At 40.3% G+C, this 24,989-nt stretch overlaps 1 protein-coding gene across 5 annotated transcripts in view; it reads right to left on the reverse strand.

Annotated features, from left to right (window-relative positions):
* Positions 1-234: 234 nt before the first annotated feature.
* Pde4b (phosphodiesterase 4B) overlaps positions 235-24,989 on the reverse strand; it is a 604,839-nt gene continuing 580,084 nt past the window's right edge. For 4 of the 5 annotated variants that reach the window (XM_076934601.1, XM_076934602.1, XM_034501659.2 and 1 more), the window contains 9 exons: positions 16,717-16,810; positions 11,529-11,707; positions 9,986-10,084; positions 9,688-9,852; positions 7,818-7,917; positions 5,816-5,970; positions 5,602-5,724; positions 4,735-4,917; positions 235-2,502 (listed from right to left, as the gene is read on the reverse strand). In XM_076934601.1, the coding sequence (XP_076790716.1) occupies positions 2,137-2,502; positions 4,735-4,917; positions 5,602-5,724; positions 5,816-5,970; positions 7,818-7,917; positions 9,688-9,852; positions 9,986-10,084; positions 11,529-11,707; positions 16,717-16,810 (1,464 nt within the window). In that variant the 3' untranslated portion in view covers positions 235-2,136. Of the gene's footprint in view, positions 2,503-4,734; positions 4,918-5,601; positions 5,725-5,815; positions 5,971-7,817; positions 7,918-9,687; positions 9,853-9,985; positions 10,085-11,528; positions 11,708-16,716; positions 16,811-17,430; positions 17,994-24,989 lie in introns of those variants that run through there. The other variant, XM_034501658.2, reaches the window with a different exon arrangement.

Raw genomic sequence — 24,989 nt, forward strand, 5'->3', positions numbered from 1 at the left:
GAGGTAGAAGGAAATGGTTCAAGATGAACAAAGTGGTTTTGTTTGTCAGTCTTCGCCACCCTCCTTCCTGTACCAATGAGCTGAGTGAATAATCTGCTGAGAAGAAAATGAAATGTTCTGAGCCATGGGACTTTTGAGCAAAGTGGCTTGCTTTTTTTGTGAAGTGTGGTAAAGAAGAGGACGAAAAACAACCTGCTTTAATATATTGACCATGAAATGAATGGGGCTACAATCTAATTTATTCATGCTTTTGTTTATTCAGCTCATATAAAAGTCTCTTAAGAATGCATTTGAGCACAATATATAATACTAATAATATTATAACATACATCGTGAGAAACTTTTGAAAACAATATAACGTCCACCTGGAACAACGCAGTGTTACAGACGTACGAACTCATTGGTCATGCACATTTTGTGCCATTTTCTTTAACTTTTGTCACAATGCTGAACTGAAGCATGACACGTATTTTACAAACTGAAACTGACACCAGGAAGAGGCCTAACAAGTGTTATCAGAAGCTTCACATTTGCGAAATTTACGACATCAGTTCACATTCTACGATAAAAATTCACATTGTCTTCTTGTTGCCCTTGATGAATTTGAACATGGCTCCTCTGCTTGTGAGCAGTATGGAGATTAGCTCTTCCAAGTCAGTAGTTTGGGAATACACAGTAACATCTGTGATTGAATGTAGTGTTGTTGTTGTTGTTTTTTAGAATCAAAGCCACAATTAGAGCAGAGCCCAGTGACAACCCAACTCATGCATCCAAGAGACTTGGATAGAACACGGGTAAAAAATGACATCCCAGTGCTCCTAGCCCCTATCAAACTATACAAAATAAAACTTCAGTATAAACCATTTAGTATCTAATATGATAAACCTGTTTGCAAAACCAGCTCATCAAAGGGTTGGGCATAATTGGGAACTCAGACAAGGAAAGGGCAGCAGACCCTCGGAACAACAGCCATTCCTGTCCTTAACTGCTAACGGGGCTTCATGTCTCTTTTAAACAATGTTTGGGATATATAATACACAATACAAAACATTACAAGAAAAGGTTGCAACTCTTAGGCAGAGTTTTCTACACAAATTTAACACCACCATTGGCAGGCAATGTTAGATATATAAATTAATAACTTACAAAACATTACAATATGTACATTGTGTAATAAATACATGGTTATAAACAGGAAGAGAGGGAAGTGTTAGTGCAGGGGCCAGTACAAGACAAAGACGGCAGCATTAAATTGAAAACAGTATACTTGAGTGAAGGAGGGGTGAGAGAGGAGGGCTGGCAGGTGGTGTGCAGCTCCCAGTGGCCTGGAGGCTGGGAGGCAGCTGCAAACATGGCCTTGTGTGACTGAGCACTCCATAGACTGATGGCAAATAGCACAGCTTCTTCCACAGACCTGGTTTATTGAGCATGAGTTTAAAGCAAAGCAGAGACACTTCCCTGGGGAAAACAGTGCTCAAAGCAGGCAAACAGCTAAGACGCAGATGCAGGGGCCACTAAGGAGTCATATTAGACAAAAAGAAGGAAGTAGCCTGTGGTTAGAACTGCATCTGTCCTGCCTATTTGCAAAAGTTAACTGGAGGAAAGCCAAAGATATTGCCCAAGAAAGAAGGGGAAACTGCTGTCTTTCTTTTTCTTTTTTTCCAGAAAGACTCAAAAAAGTTTGTAGAAGTTGGTACTAAACTCTAGATATTCAACAGGCATTTCAAAGACACAAAAACATTTTACAAAAAAGGCACACAGGTTGGCCGACAACGGGATGAGTGAGATTTATAGATGGAGTTGTTAGTGAGTTCAGTCACCTGTCAGGACAGCTTCCCAACACCTAGTGCAGCACAATCTCTCAGCTTTGTCTCCTCTGTTTTCAAGCCATTTAGCTGTGGTGGGAACTGGCCTCTACTACCACGTACAGCTGCGGGTCACCGCCAAGCTTGCAGGCAAGGCAAGGCAGCACGGAACTGCTATTTGCTTCATGGCCTTGCATTCTGGCTCCAAACTCAAGTAACTGGAAAGGCCAGGTGGCCTTTGTTCTGTGCAGGCCTTGGCCATGGTAGGTTGGCCCTACCGCTCAGCTGGCATGCTTGTCAAGGGTGGAATGTTCATCTCCACACAGGGAGATTATGTGTCGATTGGAGACTTGTCTTCTGTTGCAATATCTATGTCAGTCTCTTCCAGGGAATCCCTGCTCTCTGGATCGATCACACAAAGTGTCTTTGTGCTGCTGAAATAGTTGTGGCCTTCTCCCTCCTTTTCCGGTCCTTCAGAATCCTCTTCTTCAAGGGTCAGTTCAAACTGAAACTTCTCCATAAGACCTTGGCAGTCTCTGCTTCTCTCATCCAGTGGTGGAGAGGGACTCTGGGGTATCATACTCTGGTACCAGTTCCTGTTATCTTCTAGTGTATCCAGAATGTCTTGAGCATCAGGCTGAACCAGGTCTGCCCAGGTCTCCCACAATGGATGGACTATGTAGTCAATGAAACCAACCTAGAGGAAAAGAGGACCACACATCTGTTACTGCATGGGCCCTTGAAAACCTAGCACCCTGTCTTGGTTTCTATCTAAAGAGAGAAGGGGATCCAAGAAGACCAATAGTAAGAGATTTGTTTATTAGATCGGTTGCTAAATGGTAGGCCCTGGACATATATAATATGTACAAATACCTCTCAATCCTGCAAAGTATTGTTGCCTGCTGTTTACAAAAGAGGAAACTGAGAATCATGGAGACCAAACATGGTACAGAGGTTAGCTTGGAAGTCATAGACATTGGGCCTTACTCTCTGCTTTGTCTGGCTCCAAAGCCTGTGTTCACCTCGCTGCAAGTCTTTCCTTTCACATCTGCCAGCTAGGCCTGGAAGTAACTGGGAATAACTTCGTCACTACTTGGATTCTGTGAGTCATCCTCTGAAGGAAGCCCCAAGTCTGAAGTGTTCTGGCTCAATAGTCTCTCCCTGATAACTATTAAATATGTCACCGTGCCAAGATGACAGAAGCTGGCCATCCACTCTTCTGGAACTTCCCAAGCCTTAGTTATTAGCCTTGTTGGAGACTATTTAAATAATAATAAAATACTTGACAACAATTCGAACCCTAAACAAACAAATTTCCACAGTATGGATACTGCTGCTATTGTTTTGGATCTATAGTGCACGAGCAGTTATTTCCAGCAGGAGAAAGAAGGAAAATAAAAACAAGTAAGCAGTTCCTCTTGCCTGTGTGCAAGGACATAAATCAAGGCTGGGGCTCTGTTGTGGTTTCTACAAGGGCTATGCATCCTGCAGGAGCTAGCTAAGTGGCCTTAAACTGACCTTCTCATTGTCGGACAAACAGGAAACACTGGGGATTGGGGCAGGTAAAGAGAATAGGCACCAATAAATGAGGGAATGGAATTCCCCTGTCAGAGTATGGGTGGGGCCGGAGGGAGAGACGTTGAGTTGGGAGATGAGCTTAGGTCTTTTGGGGACATTATGTTTTCCTTTCTCTATCAATATTCTGGTATATGGCCAGTCATTTAATATATTCAAGTTATATATACAAGAACTTTGGTCATATGTGAGATTCTGCCCTACCTCCCCCATATGTGCGTGTGCATGTGTGTATGTGGTTGTGCGTGTGTATGTGTTTATGTGTGTGTAGATTCTGTGCCCATGCATGTACATATTATGCCTTTTAATGGTTCTTTTCCCATTTAATGAGGAAGACTTACACTAACATCAGGGCAGCTGTGATCTGTGCTAGTTACAAGAATTTGGCTGGATGATTCAGATATTACTTTGTTCCCACCCACTCACTTTTTTCTCTTATCTCTATATATGGTTTAAAGGATTTTAGAGGCCATTTAAAAAGTGCTTTCCAGGGATTAGAAAGAAGCCCACAGCAACAGACAAACTTGTATAACATAACACAGCATTGTCATTTAATTTCTTTAGTTGCTTTGCTTTTAGTAAGAAACACTTCAGCCTTTCATGGAAGATCATTGGTAGTTGTTTGTTCCCTGGGACCTGGGATGAGAAAACCTCACTAAGAACTTCTAGTTAGAAGCTTTCTTTCCAGATCAAGCATATGATGTTTAGCAGAGCCCATGAAGTAAACAGCAATGTGGATGAAGAAGACATCATGGCAGATGTCTTGGGGCACCTGCCCACATGACAGAGAGGACAACTGGGTCACTAAGAAGTTGGCAAACTAGACCAAGAGGACAGCTGTTTGTTTGGTTGGTTTTTTGCTTGCTTGTTTTGCCTTACACTGGGAAGATACTTTGGCCACATTGCAAAGATGGGTTTTTTTTTTTTTTTTTCATCTTTGGTAATGGTGACATCGTGCTTGACTGAGGCGAGCAACAGATATGTGGAGAACACAGATAAGAAGTTGAGCTCATGGATAAAGAAGGGATGAGGAGAAATCTAGGCAGGGGGATGGAGGGTACAGGTGCTCATGTGTCCACCACATCTGATAAGGTATTGGACAACTGAAAACTTTGCTTAATGCCCTTCCATAGAGACCATGCATGGAGAAAGCAAAGGAATGATAAATATGATGGAATTAAATGTATGGTTGCTTCTTTATCACTTCACAAATACTCACATGGATGAAAACATACACACATACATACACACACACACACACACACACACACACTGGCTAAAAGAAAGGAACTCTCCAGTTCTACTATTGGTAAAGCTCATAAAAACATTGAAAAAAATATCTCAGTGTAGATACCTGGGATTTTTCCACAGAAGCTGTGTGTTTATCACACATCGGGCTAATCTCCATTCCCCTTTCCCGTTCTTTGTCTCCCTGTTGGAAAAACTCCTCCATGATACGGTCAGTCCATTGCCGATACAATTCCAAGGACTTGGTAGGATTGCTCAGGTCTGCACAGTGTACCATGTTTCGAAGAACCTGAAATGATCAAATTTTGGAAAATCCCATAAAACTAAGCATAAATGCCACCAGAACATCTTATCCTTCTCATTCCAGTACACTCCGTACCAAGAACATTTTAGTTGAATATAATTATGATACACCCATCAAAAGAGCAGTATTTCAACGGTGCTGGTCACAGTTGGTTATTTACCATTAGAGCCTCAAAAATGAAGTGTGTATATTTTCCTAGACTGATAGTTTTTTAATTTAAAAACTGGAGGGGGTATTAGAAGTCAAATTCTGCTAGCATTTTTTCCCATAGTTTGTAAAGATTGCAAAAAATGACCCAAAGTAGTTACTTCTAGATTTCCCATGGGTGGAAAAAAGAACAGCTGATGGCAATTTATTTAGTAAAATCAGACCTCACAAAGTTGCACTTGGTGGGATTTGTATGCAAATGTGAGCTTTGAGGACCAATATTCACATACACTCTATTACAAATAGACATTGCAACTCAATTTTAGAACTAAGCAATTCAATGAATGCAGGATTGCTTACTTCATAAATGAAATGGTAAACTCTATTTTTCTTAACTTGTTTTAAAAATATGCCCAAAGGTTTAGTAGTAACCTAGGCCATGCAACTAACCAAATTTTTATTTTTATTTTCTAAATACTGCTTGCTTTTGTTTAGTTTGGCTTTGTGTTAAATGTCAGGTACCTGTATCCGGTCAGTATAGTTGTCCAGGAGGAGAACACCAGAGCTTGTCACCTTCTTGGTTTCTACCATTGTTTTAAGGTCTGCCAGGAGGCTCATGTGTTTGGACATATCAGTTGCTAACACCTTGGTGAAAGACAGAATTAAAACTCTCAATCAAGTCAGTCTATATGAGAAAATGGCGAATATAGGTGAGAAATGCAGGCTGACATCTTACCATGTCAATCACCATTTTCCTGAGTGTCTGACGTTGCTTCTTGGTAAGATTCTGGAAGATGTCGCAGTGTTCCTCTTGTAGCAGTTTGAATCCCACAGCGAGGTGATGGTTTTCCAGCACAGATTCGTCATTATACATCAAAGCAAGTTCGGAATCTAATAAAGAAAAATGATGACCATAAGAATGTAATAAAATTGTATAATGCAGACACTGGCATTGCTTCAATGTAAAATTTGATCTAGCTCATTTTAAATTATTTCAAGAGCCATCATCCATAGGTCATTACATACTAGGAAAGCAGAGGAAAGATGATTCCTGGAGATATCACAATATGACTTTTCTCTTTCATAGGAGATAAAGAATTTAACATTAGATAAACTATATTTTCATCTCAGCTTACAATTTCCTTTAAGTATTTGTGAATTTTGTGTTTTGAAAAGGAATGAAATGAAAACACAAATGCGTTATCAAATGTATTAAGATTTTCAAACTATGCTCACTTTCATATACGATTCCCAAACTCTGACAGTTGTGAGTTTAGATCTTCAAAAAGGATGACGTGTTGGTATAAAATTTTATTTTGACTCAATAATGTAGCTTTTGGAGGTTTCTATAAATATGACAACTGAGCATAAATATTTTTTAAAATAATGTTGATATTAGATTTTTCTTTCTCGGGTTTTCTATATCAGAAATTGCAATAGCTAGTCACCCAAACTACAACTCCACTCTGCTTTATCTATATTTTGCTGACATATATTTCTACCCAAGTATATGGCCATCAAACTCATTAAGACATGTTTTATCTTAACTAAGAGTAGCAACTAAGAGTCACATAAGAGTAGTATGTGACTACTATTCAATAGTGCTATCTATCTATCTATCTATCTATCTATCTATCTCTCCCTCTCATAAGCCATAGCTTTCTCTGAAGTAATTTAAGCCCTCTTGTTCTGATAACCTTGTAGTCAAGGGCATAGATCTACAAACATGCTTTATATGTCTCAGTACTGTAAGTGGCTATATTTCCCTTGAGAAACAAACTATAAGCACGTTAAATTGACTAAACCAACCCATTCAAAGAGACAGGTACCCAAAGTTTATGTTGATGATGTTTTTAAAAGACAAGAACAAGATATTAAAATTGAAAGAAGAAAACCAGTGTTGCCCAAGCTTAGGATAGGCAGTATTTTGAAGATAAAGACAAGGAGAAACAACAGAGGGCTTTTTCTAGCAGGAGGCTCTGACAGTACTTTTATAAAACTGTGAGTACTAGATGTCAATCATGATCATAATGAGACAACCAATATTATCAAAAGAAAATGTACATAGAGATGGAGCACTGACTGAGACAATGAATGAATTCTGAATAACGTGAAAATCAAATGGTTTGAGTAGATAAAGCCCCGGGGATAGCTTTAGATGCTGAGGTTGGTCAAACTAGATCCTTTCCTTGCTTCTCCACAGTCTGTAGTCAAAGCCAGGCAGTTGAAAGAAAATGTGTAGACCTTTAATGACCCTTGCTCTTGAACTGTAGGTACCTATTCCAGTGTTCCTCGAGGAATGTTACTTCTATATGAAGGCTGGAATGCTCAGGTCTAGCATCTCTGCCTATCATCTAGGATAGAGGGACACTCATGGTTTACTACGTTATGTATGTTAGTTTCACAAAAGACTGAGAGTCACTAATACATACCCAAACTTTCCTAGTTTTGCCAGGCCACTACAAATCTTTTATTCTTTTTTTCCATATTGTATTTTTTCCAAACTTTGGGGCTTTGTTTTTATGGCTTGCCCCTGACCCTCTCCAAGTTCTCCGTGCACCTCAAACACTGTGTTGACAAGCTGGACACAGTATCCAGGAAAGGCCTGAGCAATTTCCATGGAATGGAAGAATTACCTCATTATTGCTCTTGTTATTACCCGTAATGAAAACATTAGGAGGAAAAGGCTGCAGTGGATCACAGAATAATCTGGAATAACTGTGCAGTGGTGAACTCACTTGTATTGATGAGAAACTGATTGGAGACTCCAGGATGATCGACATCATGGATGGCAGCTGCAAAAATGGCAGCCAGGATTTCCAGGTCTGTGAAGACAGCCTGTGGGTTCAAAGGAGCCCATTAACTCCACATCCAATGCACCTGTCTCACTCTTCAGTTTCATCTTGTTCAAGTACCACATTTTACTCTTGTTGGGAGAGGCACTCTTGATTTTTATGAGAGCTTGGGATATTGATTGAATTAAGCATAAGACTCTGTTTACCACCATAAAATCTTTGATGTGAGAAGGATAATGGCCAGAGTTCATCTCTTATTGACTCCATAGGCTGAGGTTTTGGTAAGTCAATGTTGCTGGTGTGTGTGGATGCCTGTAGTTGGTATCTTGGATTTATGGCACTATGATGCTTATATAGTGTGGCCTGTGTCAGCCAAAGAAGCAAGTCATACTGCTCTGGGAACACGGCAGACAGTAACCTTCATACACAGGCAGGATATGTAACGAGGGATGGAAAAGGCTAAACTCCAGCCTGGAGTAATACATACCCAAACTTTCCTAGTTTTGCCAGGCCAAAACTAGGGTATGTATGATAAAATGTTTGCCAAAGTTTATTTTATAGTGAGGTCACAGGCTGTCATATATTTAGTAATTCATCTGCATAGCCACTGCATGTTTGCTGTAGGCTAGAGTTGAGAACATTTCTAACAAACAAAGCCTAATGTCATACTGCTTCACTCCTTCACACTGTCATGAAGACCTCCTTCTCTGTCCTCTTCCTCTTCCATGCACAGTGATTTCAATCTTGTTCTTGTTAGGCACACAAGGCTGCTGGTTCTTAAGCCTCCTTGAAGACATAACTCTTCTGTTCATTCAAATGTTAGCTGTCTACCTCTTCCCCGAAAGACCAATCCTATTACATATCAAACATTCTACACTCCCTTTTCTAAGTCTGTAACACTCATAACCAACTTAGAACCAAACAATAGTTATGTATAACACTAGATAAGTACTACTACCTGACTTCATGGGTGTAAAAGCAACACAGTTTTTTTCCTTAGGGGGATTAAGTACCCTTACCTCCATCTCAGTTTAGCAAGTTGTTTTAGATAGCTTGTCTCAGATCATATGAAAGTCAGGCAAAGAATTCAGTCTTTCTTTACCTCCCAAACTGGATTTTCCAACATGGTTGGATAAGGCCTGGCCAGTCTTTTCCCGGCAGCAGGCAGTACACTTTGGATGCACCTAGTTACTCACTATTGCCATCTGCCAGTGGTGGCATGGCTGGACACATTACTAATTATGGTAGCTCATGAGAAAGACTGAACTACAAGGAAAAGAGTCATAGACACCTCCACCGAGGTTTTAGGGAGCAGTTTTTCTTAGCGGTTTAGTTTAGTTTTTCTTATTTATTAACCCGTCTGCTCTTGATTTTCAGTTACTTTGAATTTGTAAAAAAAAATAAGGGCCTGGAATGACTACATATTGGGCAATTTAGATGATCACATACAGTGTATATATATGTACTGTATGACAGACACTAAAGAAGATGCCTTGAGATACAGTGTATCCCTTACTAGGAATATGATGAAAATAAATCATGGGTCTAATTCATTGTCTGATAATTAAATAACTTTCAGATGGCAAAGATGAAAAAAGGAACATTACACTGATACTGGAAAATGAGGAAAGCAGAAGGGTAATCTATTTTCATAAGCAACCCAAATTGCTGAATGCCATAGCTACCAAAGAAGTAGCTTAAGTACCCAGGGTCATTCCATTGCATCATTTCTATAAAGGTATTGTGCATTTATGATACTTTAAAAAAAATGGGGGTGGGGAGTAGGTAGGCAAAACAGACTGTAATTACTCACATCCAGGGCTGGCGTAGAAAGGAGAACGTGAGTTGACTGGGCCACGTCAGCAGCATGCAGGCTGTTGTGATATGCCACATCAGAATGGTAATGGTCTTCTAAAGTCATCATGTAGGTTACAAAGGTGTCAGATGAGATTTTAAACGTTTTCAGAAGGTCTCTTTCCTATTTAGAAAAATGGATTAGGGCATGAGTAGATATCCAAAACTGGAGAAAAGGTGGTCATAAAGGTAACATGAAGTATAAAATATAAAGAGCTCTGTTCCCAGACCGTTGGTGTTTGCGCCATCTGTCTCACCTGGAATATGGCATACATGATGCATGTGAGCGGCCGATTATGTGAGTACCCAGCCACATTGAAGATGTTAAGGCCCCATTTGTTCAGGTCTTCCAGCTCCTACAAGTCAAAATGAGAGCGATTTAAGAATAATAGTATTTTTAATGTTGTAAAAATATTTTATAAGATTTTATTTGGGAGAAATTAGCTGCCGAGTCTTTCATTCATCTGTTTAAGTTCTGGTTGCATAAGAATCTGAGAATGGTGGGCTGGCTGGATATCCTCTTCATGGTAACTACAGGTTTCTGCATGTTCTTTTGTTATAAACAGCCACGTATGTTTGCATTTATAACTTGAGTTGCTGACCTATACTTGACAAACCCCCATGTTCACCTGATGCTGCTTTCAAAGACGGCTCAAATGAGCACAAGCTTCTGGTCCTGTTCCCCTGTCTCTCCCTTGCTACTCGCTGGCCCATCAGCACCAGCTGCTGAAGACTGCCTGGTGTGGGTAATAACTTAGAGTTGATGGGCCACCTACAGACATGGAAGGAACATCATTCAGACCTTTGCTGTGAGATTATTCCAAAAATCATCTGCTGAGGGGAGTAACTTATTTCAATTTGAATAACTGGCCAGAGGCTTGGCTCAGTCATTAATTAACTTTTCTCTGATGGTAGTTTTCAGAAGGCCTCATGGAAGAAGTTTTGCTCCAAGGAAGCTCACTTCATCCTTGACCAGGCTGCAAGGACCTTAGCAGTATCTGTGCAGCCTCCTACAGAAGTAATGAACCTTTTCAGTCCCTTCCTCCACTACTGGGTTTGGGCTCAGTGGTCAGCATTGTCACAGGCTCTTCATTTTATCCCAACCCCTGCCAATCAGGGCAGACTTTCTTCCTGGTGCCAGGCATACTTTCCCCCTTTGTCCTCTGAGATAATGCAGCCCAGCCTGCAAGCTTTCTCTGTATCCTCCCCAGCAGGATGTTCTATCTATAAAGAACTCTGCATTACTGAGAACTGAGCCTATATTCAGGACAAAGAAACAGTCTTTTGGTATAGAAGGACTTTGGTCAGGTGCTCCAGCAGTTAACAAAGAGGCTACATCAGCTTCTGCATCATAAAACTCAATGGCAAAGCAAATGTTATCCCTCTTCTTTTCTAAATCTTGGATGGTGTGTATGTATGTGTGCTCATGTGTGCACCTGTTTGTGTGTGTGTGCATGTGTGTGAGTGTGTGTGCACCTGTGTGTGAGAGTCTGTGTGTGTGTGCTTGTGTGTGTGTGTGCATGTGTGAGTCTGTATGTGTATGTGCTTGTTTGTGAGTGTGTGTGCATGTGTGTGAATGTGTGTGTGCCTGTGTGTGAATGTGTGCATGTGTGTGTATGTGTGCCTGTGTATGAATGTGTACATATGTGTGAGTCTGTGTGTGCATGTGTGAGTGTATGAGTGCCTGCACCTGTGTGTGCACCTGTGTGTGAGAGTGTGTGTGTGTGTGAGAGAGAGAGAGAGAGAGAGAGTGTGTGTGCAGTGGAACGCTGCACACACATTTGCCTAGCTCATGCTCACCTTGGCTAGATGATCCTCATTTTCGGTGCTGACTCCGAAGCGTGAGATGCTTGTGTTGTTCAGGCTTGAGCTATGCATCAGCTTCTTCACTCCACTTATCTGGGTCATGAGCTGCTGCTTCTTCTTCTTCTCCCTGTCCTTCTGCGTGGGAGATGGGATTTCCACATCGTTCTGCTTGTCTGCAACAGAACAGTGAACATGCTTTTGAGCACATGTGTGCCAGTGTGCATGCAATAGTATCCAGAACAGTTTGAACCCTGTGTAATGGGGTTTAAATTTCATAAGGAACTCTTGTAGCATGACCTCGCTGGGTCTCCAGATGGGCCTGTGAAACAGGTGGGAGACATGGATTGTTCCACATTACTGCCAAAGTAAACTGAGGCCCAGAGGAGCAAGGAATGGAAATAAGAAGTGGCAGAGGTAAGACCCAAACCCCATCTTTTATTTTTAGTGTAATCAGAATTGCAATCATATTTTCAAAGTGGAGTATCTATATTTATATAGAAAATTTTTGTTAAAAATGTGTGACATATTTTTGTGTATACAATGTTCATTAGTGGACACAGTGACATGAGTCTGTGGTCCCGTACTGGGGAGGCAGAGGCAGGAGGACAAAGGTTCACAGACCTACATAATGAACTTGAGGTTAGTCTAAGCTACATGGGACTCATCTTAAAGCAAACAGCAAGAAAAAGTTCATTGTAAAAGACAGGGCCAGTTTAACAAAAGCAAACTATGTTACGCTCATTTTATTATATTTTTATTCCTTTTTATGTAAAAATTCATATGAATTTAATTAGGCTCAGTTTAAATAAGAATATATGTTAGAAAAATAAATGGTTTCGTAGCCTTCAAATAATTATTTTTAAAGCTTTGGTTCATTACCATTCGAGGTTTAGGGGAAGATTATAATTTGCTTTTCTTGATGTTTTGTGCCTATTAGTTTTCTAATAAATAATAAAGCCTCTTATTCATAATAGGCATTTTAGTTCTTAATATGTTTGTGGTTATTAACTATTGATAATCTCGGTTAGTTTTCTTTTAAATTTACAAGGTAACAGCAGAGCTAGTATTAGTATAAATGAATATCTAGATGCATGTAAAGTCTTTCCTGTATATCACTATCACCTATTAACTATTAAAAATTGTATTTCCCTTTGCAGGGAACTCTGAGTGCTTGTGATGGTGTATTACCTCTGTCTTGCTACAGGAGCACCTGTGGGGGCACAAAGGTAGTGATTGGTTCCACTGCTGACCCAATCCTTCCTTGGACTAAATGACACCCATGGCTGAAATAGTTAATGTGCCTCTCAGAGGTGCCCTCAATTATCTTTGCTTGTCACAGTGAAAATCAGTACAGCAACAACACCCCCATTTGAGAATGGCATGCTTCCAGATGACATGCTGGGACAGGGCTGATTTGCTTTCAGACTCCTGCAGATGATGGCATACTCATGTGTCCTCCTCGGGGACATCTGCCTGCTCACAAGCCCTGGAGACATTTTGTCAAAGCAAAGCAAGTACAGCAAGACAGGGCCAGCTTCATGCTCCGCCTACCACCTGGCTGTTGGGGGAGTCTAGCACTTTCTGTCCCCAGCACCCCTGAACGGGCTCCAGGAGCACAAATGTATCACTTTTGATTAGAGAATTTTAGTCACTTCAATTGATTTAGAGGTTTTTGAAAAGTATTTGGTGTCAGATGGCCCTGAGAAAATTAAAAATAAAAAACCCACAAATGTATGGGCCACACCCAAATCTATCTATCTATCTATCTATCTATCTATCTATCTATCTATCTAAATATCTAAATATCTATCTATATCTATTTAAATTCCCCCTGCTGTCTGGATGATCAGGACTAGATTTGGGAACAAATAACAATCCTACCCTCATTTCTCAGATGAAGTCAGCCATTTACCAAACTCAAAAGGACTACCTAGTTAACAGATATTTATTCTGCAATTACTTTGTACATGGTGATTTAATAGCCCGGAGCTCAGGCCTTAGGGCTCATGTTAAAAATCTTTTTTCCAGTCTTTGGCATGCAAAGTATATGTTATTTAATTTTGAAATTCTCTTTTTTTCTTCATGGCTAATAACTACCACTTTCTGCTAGAATGAAAACCCTTTCCCCAGCTACCGTTCCTCACATTTGGTGTAAAAGTTTGTCGGATTCCCCAGTGCTTCTGCAGATTTAAGTGTCTCTGGTGGGACTGGCAGCTTTTCTGGTTTGGTTTAATTAAAGGTTCCCTGCACCAGTGAGTAACTGAGCAGAACAACTGCTGTGCCTGGAACACAGCAATGAAGAAGAGCATTATACACTGGGGTATTGGCGACATTCGTGGGTGTTCCCCTACGCCATCGATGAAACAAGCACAAGGCTTCCCTACTTGGAATTTCCTCTGGTAAGCAATTAGCCAGATTCCTATGGAAACAACCTGAATCGCATTGTGGACTCCAAAAAAAAAAAAAAAAGCCTCAGTGGGTTAGCATTTCTAGTTGTCAGAATCACTGTGGACTACTTCAAAGCAAGCATGTAAACAATCAAAAAAGCAAATGTGAGAACTGGTCTTAATCAAACACTGTTAGTGGCACAACTGGAAGGGTTTTGCTTGCTAGATCCTGTGATTGTGACAATTCTAAGTCTCTTTCCCTCAAACCTTAAAAATTCTAGCTTTCAAGGTAGGATACTGAGTACATTTAAAAAGAAATTTTTCTTTACCTGTGAAAATACTGACTAGCTTTTAATATAATACTTAAAAAGCTTGTTTTATATTTGTGGTCTGCACCTACACCCTTTTTACTTCTCCTGAGACTGGGTACTCCAAAGTCCACTTTTCCCAGCAACATGAAACCCACTATCATAAAATAGCATTAATAAGTGCCTAGCCTGGCCTATGGCTTACTGCCTGGCTCTCTGTGTCCCACCTAAAACATTGTCCTTTCAGATGGGGAAAACCCACAAGTTTCACAGATGACTGGGTTAGGAGATACCCTTTCTTTCTCTAGGACAGATTTTAGCACTCTCCCACTCTGGCTAAGATACAGTTTTTAAGTATAATGTCAACTGAGATTGTCATCTCCATATGTTCTGCAATGACTGTTATTTTCAGAACAAAGCCTTTTACATACCAAGAAATTGTTAACCCTTTCTTTTTATTTCCAACCATCCTGATTTCTACAGAAAAAAAATTTCCAAAATAGTATCCACATCATATCCTTAAAGGAGATTGTGCCCATAAAGGGTGGTATCTGGTATTTATTTCTAAAAATCTAAAGAGTTAATTGCTCTGGCTTAGAAAAATATTAGTCAAGTGACTTTAGATTGTCTCAACTTCAGTTCTGTTTCTTGTATAATGAGGAAAGTGTGTCACAAGGTCCTGAACGTCCACTACAGATATGACAGTTTATGAGGAGGCCTCAAGGTCCTCTAGGGACACCCCTTCCCCCCTAAGACAGGGCTAAGAGTCCCCCCCTCTGATTTTGTAGTTCAGAAGCAAGCTTTGACTGTCTGCTTATGACAGAGAGGTCAAGGGTGTCTTAAGAAAGCTGCTGAACAACTGTGACAGACTCATAGAATGTCAGAGTTGAAAAAGCTGAAGGGCCGCATCTCTCCTGAGGTTCCCATATTTCAGATGAAGCACCTGGTGCCTCTTGTGTGTTTGCATCTTTTTTTTCCCCTGTGTTTAGAATCTTCCCGTTTGCTGATCTAGCCTGTTTATGTTTGCCATGTACACATTCAAGGTCATATACACTCATCTATACACACACCACCCTTCTAATGCTAATACTGAGGGAAGTTAGTACTGACTTCACTCCTGTTGTCAGTTCCTGTCAAGTGTCCTGAAAACAGCTCCCAGCTTATGAAAAATAATCAAATGTTTTGGGAACTAAGGTATGTATCTGACCCAGTGTGAGGAAGAGTCCTGTGTTCAGAGATAACGGGAAAGGCAAGAGAAGAAAAGAATGGGTGATTATGCCTTCTCTTTGTTTATATTCCAGCCACCACTGGACGACTAGTATGTGTAAAAATTCTTCTCCTTTGTTCTCTGGGAAACATTATTGCAACTGCAGCTGGGAACAGCAGGTGCTGGAGGACCCCCACAAGTGTGTCAAACAGGGAAGATGGTCTCTGCCTGCTAATCTGCAGTTTGCTAATTTGCTGGATGACCAAGGGCTGCACAGTAATGCTGTACTGAGCATTACTGCATGGGCGGCCGGTTAGGAAGAACTGCTTTGAAGGGAAAGATAGAGGACTGATTTTTAAAATATAGCTGCAGGCCGACTGTGCTCCATAAGACACCAAGGCAAATGCTCCTTTACTAAGGGGCTGTCCCCAAAAGAAAGCTGTGGTGCTCATCTGTAAGGATGGGTCACTTCTTTGGAAAGAAATATGGAGCTGCATAAGCAAGAATAGTTCAAGGGAGAAGAATCCAAATCTCAGGGCTTACCATGCATTTTGAGTTACATATACACCAATTCTGCAGGCCTCGTTAAAACAGGCAGAATAGGCTCATAATAGAAAAGTTCACCTTAAGAAAATTTAAGAAATTTCTAAGAGTCAAACAAGACCCTAGGAATAACTGAGGACCGCCCCTGCAAACCCATGGCCAGTCCACATAATTGCAGAGAGCAGGAAAAAAAATCAGAAAAAGAAGACAATTGGTACTGCTTAGAGAAGACAAAGCCTCTTAGACAGGAACCCAACCCCTGAAACACACATGCATTCATCCTTTAGAAATAACCCACCAAAGCAACAGTCAAATTATTTCCAGAATATGTTCTCCTGGGTGCTACATGTAGAGCCCAGGAGAACATATAATTTATATATATATATATATATATATATATATATATATATATATATATATATTAGATACTGGTAGAGGAGTTGCTGGGTAGGGTATTGGACCTTCAGCTGCTCTGCAGGTCCCTGTGGGACAGGTGCAGTAATATGAAACCATGTAAATGCAAGCAACCCATCATATCCTGCTCTTTTTAGAGGGTATTTTCATTTCAGAAATATCTTTTTGCTTATTGTTTTCCTATAGCGAACGGCTTTAGCTTTTATCTTGGATGGATGTTTTTTTCTGTGCTCAATCTCACTCCAAATTCACAGGGATGCCCTTGGTAGACTGTAAAAATTCACCCTGCAGAAGCTCAGTGGGTTTTCCTGTTAACATCTTACCTAAGAACGTGTTTGAAATGTATTCAGACACCTGGTTCCCAGATCTGCTCATCTCTGAGAGGTGTGTCAGCTCCCGGTTCAGCATCCTTTTGAACTGTTCATAAAGAAAAGAAAATGTATTAAGTGTCTAAGAAAGAGCAAACAATTGCTGTATTTTGACTTTACTTTCTAGGAACCGAGAGTCTGGATCAGCCAATTTCATTAGGTTAATGAGAGCTGCAATAGAAATCACAATGTCCCCTCAATTTGATAACATTGCAATGTCACTGTAGAAAAAAAAGATAGAAGTTCTTAAAATTTCTTAAAATTGTTTTCTGATTGCTTTTGAAGTTGCAAATGAGGAAAAAAAATTTTAATAAGGGCAAAAATAATGTCACTTGAATTAAGAAACTGGAAATATGCCCGAAAATATAGTTTGTAGTGATAACATATTCAGTGAGAACAGATTAATTGAAAAGTTTAAGATAAAATGAAAAGAGAGGCAGAAAGCATCCTTTTAAAACAGAGTTGAGAAGAACCAGAATTTTGAAACACATTGCAGTACATAAAATACAATGCAATAAAACATGTCTTATTTCATTATAAGAAGCCCCAGTGGGTTAAACGTATATACAAATTAAACCACTGCTCAATACCGTCTACTCTATGAAATATAGAGGGACATAAAAACATCACATTCTATCAAAGACACATAACACAGTCAAATTGACCCACCTTGATATAACCCCAAGAAACAGATAACAAATAGTTTGCCTCAGGCATTTTGGAAGCTCTTCTTGCCACAATCCACAAATCCCTTTGAAAGAATTCAGTTCTATGAGAGTGGTCTCCAGGGGATCAGGAAACCGCTGCAGTTCCAGTGGTTAAAGAACCAAAACTTAGAAAAGACAAAGCCTTCCAGATGGGTGGTATTTCCTAATCCACGCACGCTCATCTTCATTCACACTCCATCCCTGCAAGAAGCCTATGCGCTGCCTGCTTATTTCCAGGCAGAAGAGAGTAATGAAACCAAGAATTGTATGAAGGAGGAGCGAGAGCCTGTCCAAATGTATTCAGCTGGCCGGCTTGAAGCACTCCCTCAGTTACCGAACAGTCCTGGTGCCTGGAGGGGTTTTCACCCTAGATTAGTCCAACTCTGCCAGGGAGCAGGGAATCTCTTTCCCCCGGGAGCTTTCTGACTGGGAAACAGCCATCTTTTTAAAAGGAGAAGATTAAAATGGAGGAAGCCCCATGAATATTTAAGTAAACCTGAGGTCCTACCCTCCCCCGTTCCAGTTAGGTGTTCTTTAACCCTCTCTTCCTCTGCAGACAGCCCTCTGCAGATGCAGCCTGACAACAGCGCTCAGCTCTTCTAACTGCTTCCAAGTGATGCTACATTTGATTAATTGACGCTGAGTTTCTTTTTTTTTTTTTTTTTCCCATTGGAAAAGGTTAGAACTGTGGCTGCTTTCTGACTTGGCTTCCAGTATAGGAGAATTTCTTTTAAACCAGCGTTTGGAACATTATTTGCCCACCAACTGGGTGCTGATGCATTTAACCTCTTTTCTCAGTGGAATGAATGGGGATGGAATTAATTTATTTGGTTTAAAAAGTACTTCATATGCAGTGTGCAATTTTCTGCACTCAGTCAGTTCATTAATATGCTTATTACATCATATTCTGCAAATGGATTAAATTCATAACCTTTCCTTGTAGGGTCCCGTGTATGCTAGGAAATCTGATATAGCGTTGGCTGTATGAACGGCGATTAATCTGGCGTTATGCTTATTTGATATTTTACTGCTGGTACATCTTCTAATTCATGTTAGAAATGTCTCAGAGTTAAATTATTTTAGTTTCATTTTAGCAACCCAGGACATGCTGAAAATGACATTCTTTTCCTGGCTCCTTTGCCGGCCCCTTCTTGTCAGCATTTCAGTACAGGCAGTGGGATGGATGCCTTGCCCAAGCCGGCTTAATTTCTCCCCACCTCCCCTTCATCCTATTCCTAGCCTTCCTGGGAGTTCCTGTATTGCATGTTGAAGGATCAGCAAAGCACCATGGCAACAGCCTGAACTTGTAATTGGCTCTCTTTCCTGTGAGGCATTCCCTTTCCAAATGATCATCCTGCATCTGACAATAGCTTCACTTCAGGCATCTAAGACTTGGGTCAAACCATTGCTTCCCCAGAGCCTTTTGAGGTGAAGCCAAACCAAACCTGAGTCTCTGTCTGTTGGCTCACTGTACCACACACTGTCCTCAGAAACACAACCCCTCTCTTTCTGGGTAGCCCTGCTTGTGTATGTGTGTATATTTTCAAGGATAACCTGACATCTCTGGGTCAATCATTTCTGCTTTGTAGACTACATGTTGAACCTCAGTGCAATTTTGAACTCCAGGTGAATTGCATAAATTCCTAGTTATATGTTGAGATATAACCCTGACATGGTGGCCTCTCCAAGCCATAAAACCAGCACTTACTGAAGACTGGGAAACTGGAAAAGACCACTTTATAAGTGCTGATTGGTCTGTTGGCCTTTAGCAAGGTAGCCAACTTTAAAGTGTAGTAAAAATATCTTACATAAAAACTTAGAGACTGATGATCTTGTCTCTAGTTCTCTCACAATGCCCCCACACCTGCTTCCCTGCACAAGATTTAGCCAGGCAGTTTGGTTGCTTTGGTATCTCTGACATAGTTGCAAACATTTTGGAGTCTACTAGGATTGTCCTACCTCAATCAAACTATTCTGTCATGTTTTCAACAAACACCAAAGGGACACCTGAAATGGCTGGGCAAAGCAGTTGGGGAAAAAAGCAAGGAAAAGAGCAAACAAAAAGTCCTCTTAGGGTTTTCATCAACTTTCCTTCTAGTAGATGAGCCAGATCTATTAGGATCCATTGACTAATCCTCAGTTAACAGTCTGAAGAGGGTAAGGAGGACTCTTTCGTGGTTTGGTTGGCTGCTCTGATCAGGAGATGAGAGCAGGCCAAAACTGAATCATATATGGCAAGATCCTTCTTTCTTTTCCCTTCCTCCATATAGCTTCTCTTTGTCATAGGACCCTGTTGGGATTCGTGGTCCATTAGTCTGTGTGGTAAAGGATGGTGGTTTTTAGCCATGGGGCTAAGTAAACTACACACCTTCTGTGTCTTTACAGAAGGGGTCAGTGTACTCATGCAAATAAACAGAGGAATACCATCTCCCTTCTTTCTGTGCCTAAATGAATTCTCCTATGATCCTTTTACCAAGGGCAGGCCAATGCATACCAAAACCAAAGTTTTCCAAAGTCATCCTAAGGTAACCATAAAATACACATGATGAAGTATACAAATGAAGGTCATCCAGGATCAGAAACCAATCTAGACCTTTTAAATGTTGCTTAGCAACCACCACTGGTTTTCCTCAGCAAGGGAGGGCCCCACCACACTGACTAAGGCAACCATTGCTCTCATCAAAAAATACTTATGAAGGGCCCACTTGTTTGGGGCTCTGAAAGACTAAGAAAGGCAAATGTGGCCTTCTAGCAAGACAAAGTCTGATTAGTAAAGGTAAGGCTTGCCCTGGTGCCTGGACAAGCCAAGGACTGGAATTGGTATGTTGAGGTGTCAGTGGATGGACAGTTGAGGAACTCAGAATAGGTGGGTTTTCAGTATCTGAATCCCATATAAGAGTTGCTTCTGGAAAACTATAGGTAGCCATGACACAGCAATCAAGCATCAACACTGATTCTCCGTCTTTACGTCTGGTAACGTCACCACATTTCTCTTCTGTGAAACAGGAATGAGACATAAGACTTCCAACCCACCTCTCTGCCCCAACCTCTCAAGATTGTGTGGTAGATTCTAGGGCAGCCTCCTACAGTTTGAGCACAGTATTTACTAGCAACTAGCTCCTCTTGGAAAATAAAACTTTCTATATTGCTGAGGTAAGCAGAGAGGGACATGGCGATGCTTCTGTGTGCAAGAATAAGTCACTGGATTAGTTGTAACTCAGACCTCCATAGCCTGAGACTCTTAGAGCCTTCCTGTTGACTTACCCAGTTAGTTGTCTCAATATGAAGGTAAAATGGACCCAGAATGAAACCAGGACCCAAGGACTTACAGAGTTGAAAGGGAATGAATTTATTTACTTCATCAAATGCAGTGGAGAATCCACAAATTGGAAGGTGCTATTTCAAAGATAAATGTGTTCCCGTGTCTCCTGTACACATATCCTATTTTTCTTTAATAATCTGTCCTCACAAGAAAGCCCTGTTAGAGTCTACCTAGAAATAATGTCCCCAGAGGAAATGGCCAAATTCCCTTTTCAACACAGACAAACAAAGTTTGTGAATGAACCCTTAGAACACAAACTTCCCCACACCTCCCTAAAGCTGAGTCTGTCCAGCACAAGATCTACAAACACTACTGAAAAATTACATTTAGGCTTTAGAACGAGAAGAGGTATTACGTTAAAAATGACTTAATACTATTTTTCTAGAATATTCTTTCTTTAAAAAATAATCAGTGGTTTTTTAAATTTAATTTTTATGTCCCCAGTATTACAAATGATAAGGCTGTGTGTGATGTTGTTTACTGTGCACCAAAATCTAACACAGACTTCTTTTAATATTGAGAGGCTACTTAGCAAATATTTGAAGTTAAATTTTGTCAGATAAGTTCAATTTTTTTTAAGTTTCTGAGCCACTCTTTCTAAAGTGATGAGAACATGTCCTTGTTGTCTATTCTTTGTCAAAAGATAAGGTTTGTGCAAAGATCTCCAGGCACTGCCCTGAGCTCTTAGTGACTTCACATAGAAGGGTGAACTGGAAGGATCTTGGTAGCATTATGTTTCTCAGAAAAAAAAAAAAAAAAAAGCCAGAAGGCAGATGGCAGACGGCACAAGGACTATCATCAGGCATGTCAAAGAGTTTCTTTTAAACTAATCTGGATTCTATATGATTAAAAATATCATTAAAATCATTGAAAGTCTTTTAATTGAAAAGTTTTGAATTGAAAAGATAGACTTTTTTCTCAATGATAACCTGGTGAAGTCAGTTAGAGAAAATTTTAAGGATGGGGGAAAGGGTGGTGGTGGCGGAGGGGGGGCCGAGAGGGGGGAAAGGTGCCAAAGAGAGGAAGGCAGCCCCAGTCATTGCTCCTGTGGGTGGCCATCTACGTAGGAGCCCAGCTGTGAGACAGGCGCCTCATTGTGTAGGATTTTCCTGTTTTTGCAGTTTGAAACAACTGCCGAACTCATTAAAGTCACAATGACTTTTGGGGACTGACTTTTGACTCATATTTTATACTCTTGTTAGTCATAATGTTATGAGAATTCCCAAGAATCAGGAAAGCGGAGGGGCTGAAAATCCCTCTTGAGATCATGCAGGAATCGCTCATGGTGGCAGAGAGGGAGAAGTGGTGACACAGGTTAGTGAGAGAGTACTACAAGCAATAAGTAATCTCTGGTAAAATGAATTGACTTCTTGGGTTTCTGTTTCTTTAGTTGAACAAGGTGGATAATTTTAAAATCCCTATTTTTAAAAAAATCTGACTTTAAAATAAATCAGAAAAAAAATCTGGAGCAAGGATATGCTGTAGTTCTTTAAAAACCCTTTTGTGAAACTTACAATTTCCACTGTTCTTAATAGCTCAGGCACTGTGCTGCCTCCCTCCTGTCCTTCCATCATTCCTGTAAAACACCAAGCCCTGTTTCTTTAACGCCATGTTTGTCTTATTTGAAAGGCGAGTGGAATAGCACTGGGTGAATTAATAACTGAATGGAAGAAGGAGCTGAGCCCATGGCCATGTCCCCTTTGCCAGAGTAGCTGAGCCAGAGAACACAGTTCCAGGGTGGGTCATGACTGCCAACAGGTTCTGCTGGAAGCAAATTCTGGACGAGGGGCACAGGGTTAGGTAATATTCACCACTCAAGGGTCACATCAGAGCGACTTTTTTCTACAAGGACTTGACGATGGGGTCATTTCTCTTCCTACATGCCCAGGGATGTAGTGATACGAGGTAGGTAGGAATCCGAGGAAAAGCAAGTGTGAATCCTGTCATCACAATTTTACAACAAAATGCTGGCATTTCTGATGAACAAAGCCAGTTCTATTCATCAGCCAGAAGATGAGTGTTTGCTCAAGTGACATATGAAAGGCCACGTAGGGACAACACATTAGTGCATGCGTTCAGAGAACTAGAAAGGGAGAAGAGTGGCTTCAGTATACAGTTGTTTCGCACGTTGACTCTAGGCTTTGTGTAGCTCTCTGAATTTTTAGGTGTTTCTCTCTACTTAGTCCCTTCACTATCCATGTATTTTTCTTTTTACAGTTTCTGAAATCGTTTCAAGAGAAAATATGACACACATTATTTGAATGCTGAGAAGTGACCCTTCCTAACACTGCAGTGATTCCCATAAGAACCTTTATAGAAACTTCTCATGACCCACATTTCCTTCTAAATTGCTACCGTGACATGATTAAATAGACAAAAAAAAATACTGCAACTATTACTCAGAGCTAACAAGTCACAGCATTTTAAACAATATACTGTTTCTAAATTACATATAATGTTTATTATATTATATGATGCTTCTATATATTTATGCTTCAGAGAATTGCTAGGTTTGGTGGATAAAAATTCAAGATACTCTTTTAAATATGACAACTCTTTTAAGTATATGCATAGTTCAGATATTACATATCCAAATATCTCACAAGAAGATTCGAAGTTACACATTTGTTATACCATCAGGGTGAAATCCTATGCCTATTTTTTAGCTAATATCCAAATCTTAGTTTTTAGATAAAGATCTTTCCTTCTTTTGAGAAATAAAAGCCCACTAACCACATTAGCCACTCTTGGAACATTACGATACCATCTTACGTACTACCTTCTTGCTATTAGTCTGCAAGACTCTTTTGACATATTTTGAGTGCTGGCCTAAAATGAAAGGCAGCTGACCTCATCAATCCACAGATGACCAAAATCACTGCAACAACAGAGAAAAAGAATTAAAGAATCAAGGCTGAGTATTGAGTTACTCTTCTATGCTCCCAAGGTCACAAGATTTTCATATGATTCTAAAGCTGGTGACTAAAACCTTTTAAAAAGGTTTCTCAGCTAGAAACCCTACATCTTATAATATTAAAAAAAAAATAGAAACACTGAATCAGATGCATGGAACATTAAGTCTTGAATCCTCTCCAATGGAAAACAAAATCAATGGTTGGCGACCTCCAGCTCTCTGGAGACAACTACACAGAACAAGGAGAACATCACCAAACATTCTTAGTCCATAAATATGAGTCATGACAGATATTTGACCACTGGACTACATCTGAAGACCCTGAGTTTTTAAGATAGGGTTTTGCAACATTACCTAAGAAGTTCTTGCCTCTGTCTCACAAATTCAAGGCTCGTGTGCACTGCTATACCCAGAAGTACAATTCCTTTTAAGAATGGATCCTCACTTTCAGACTCAAAATGTCTACTACTTCTGTGGCTATGAAAAATCTTCCATAACTTATTTTTGAGATTACTCCTCTACTTTCCTAAAGGGCACCATAGAGCCTATAATGTATTTGACATTAGTTATATTGTTTTCAGCTAATGTCTCTCCTATACTCCCTGATACATTAGACAGTGGGAGGTTTTGAAGCTGGTTTAAGAATCACTTCTTCTGAATTAACACTTCTCAGGGCTGGGACAGCTTAATAGTTTGTCATGTTTCGAGGTCAACTCTGGGGCCTATCAAGTAAATCAAAACCTTGAGCTACACAGGTTTATCCTTTTCTCTCCTGAAAGCATATATCTTGTCCCTTTTAGTATTTTGCCATGCCTCAAATTGAACTATACACATTCAAATTGAGAAAAATATGCCACAAGTTGAAGGTTTGGACAAATTTGTAGACTTTAAAGGATAAAAACAAGTGTCTTGGGTAATCCCATTAGAAGAGATGGCTATGTTCTGCATATTGCTCTCCTGTGATAGCTACAATACTTTAGACCAGATGATGTACACTTCCACCACAATGTATCCCTAAGATGTACAGGACTATTGGGATAGAGACAACTTCAGAGATGGACACCTAGCTTTTACATAGAAAAGAGGGAGTGTTCATTTTAGGCTTGCCCTGCTAGTGGACTTCAATAACACAAAGGAAGCCTGACCAGAGAAATCAGTAACCTTCACAACACGTAATATAGAGACAGTGTTCTCTCAGATTTGGAAATAAACTCCTATGCTGTAGCCTAGTCTAGGAAACTGTGCAAGTTATTGAACCTGTGAGAGACCAAAGATTTCCACCTTT

The sequence above is a fragment of the Arvicanthis niloticus genome, chromosome 5 (assembly GCF_011762505.2).
Source record: "Arvicanthis niloticus isolate mArvNil1 chromosome 5, mArvNil1.pat.X, whole genome shotgun sequence".
Classification (NCBI taxonomy): Eukaryota; Metazoa; Chordata; class Mammalia; order Rodentia; family Muridae; genus Arvicanthis; species Arvicanthis niloticus.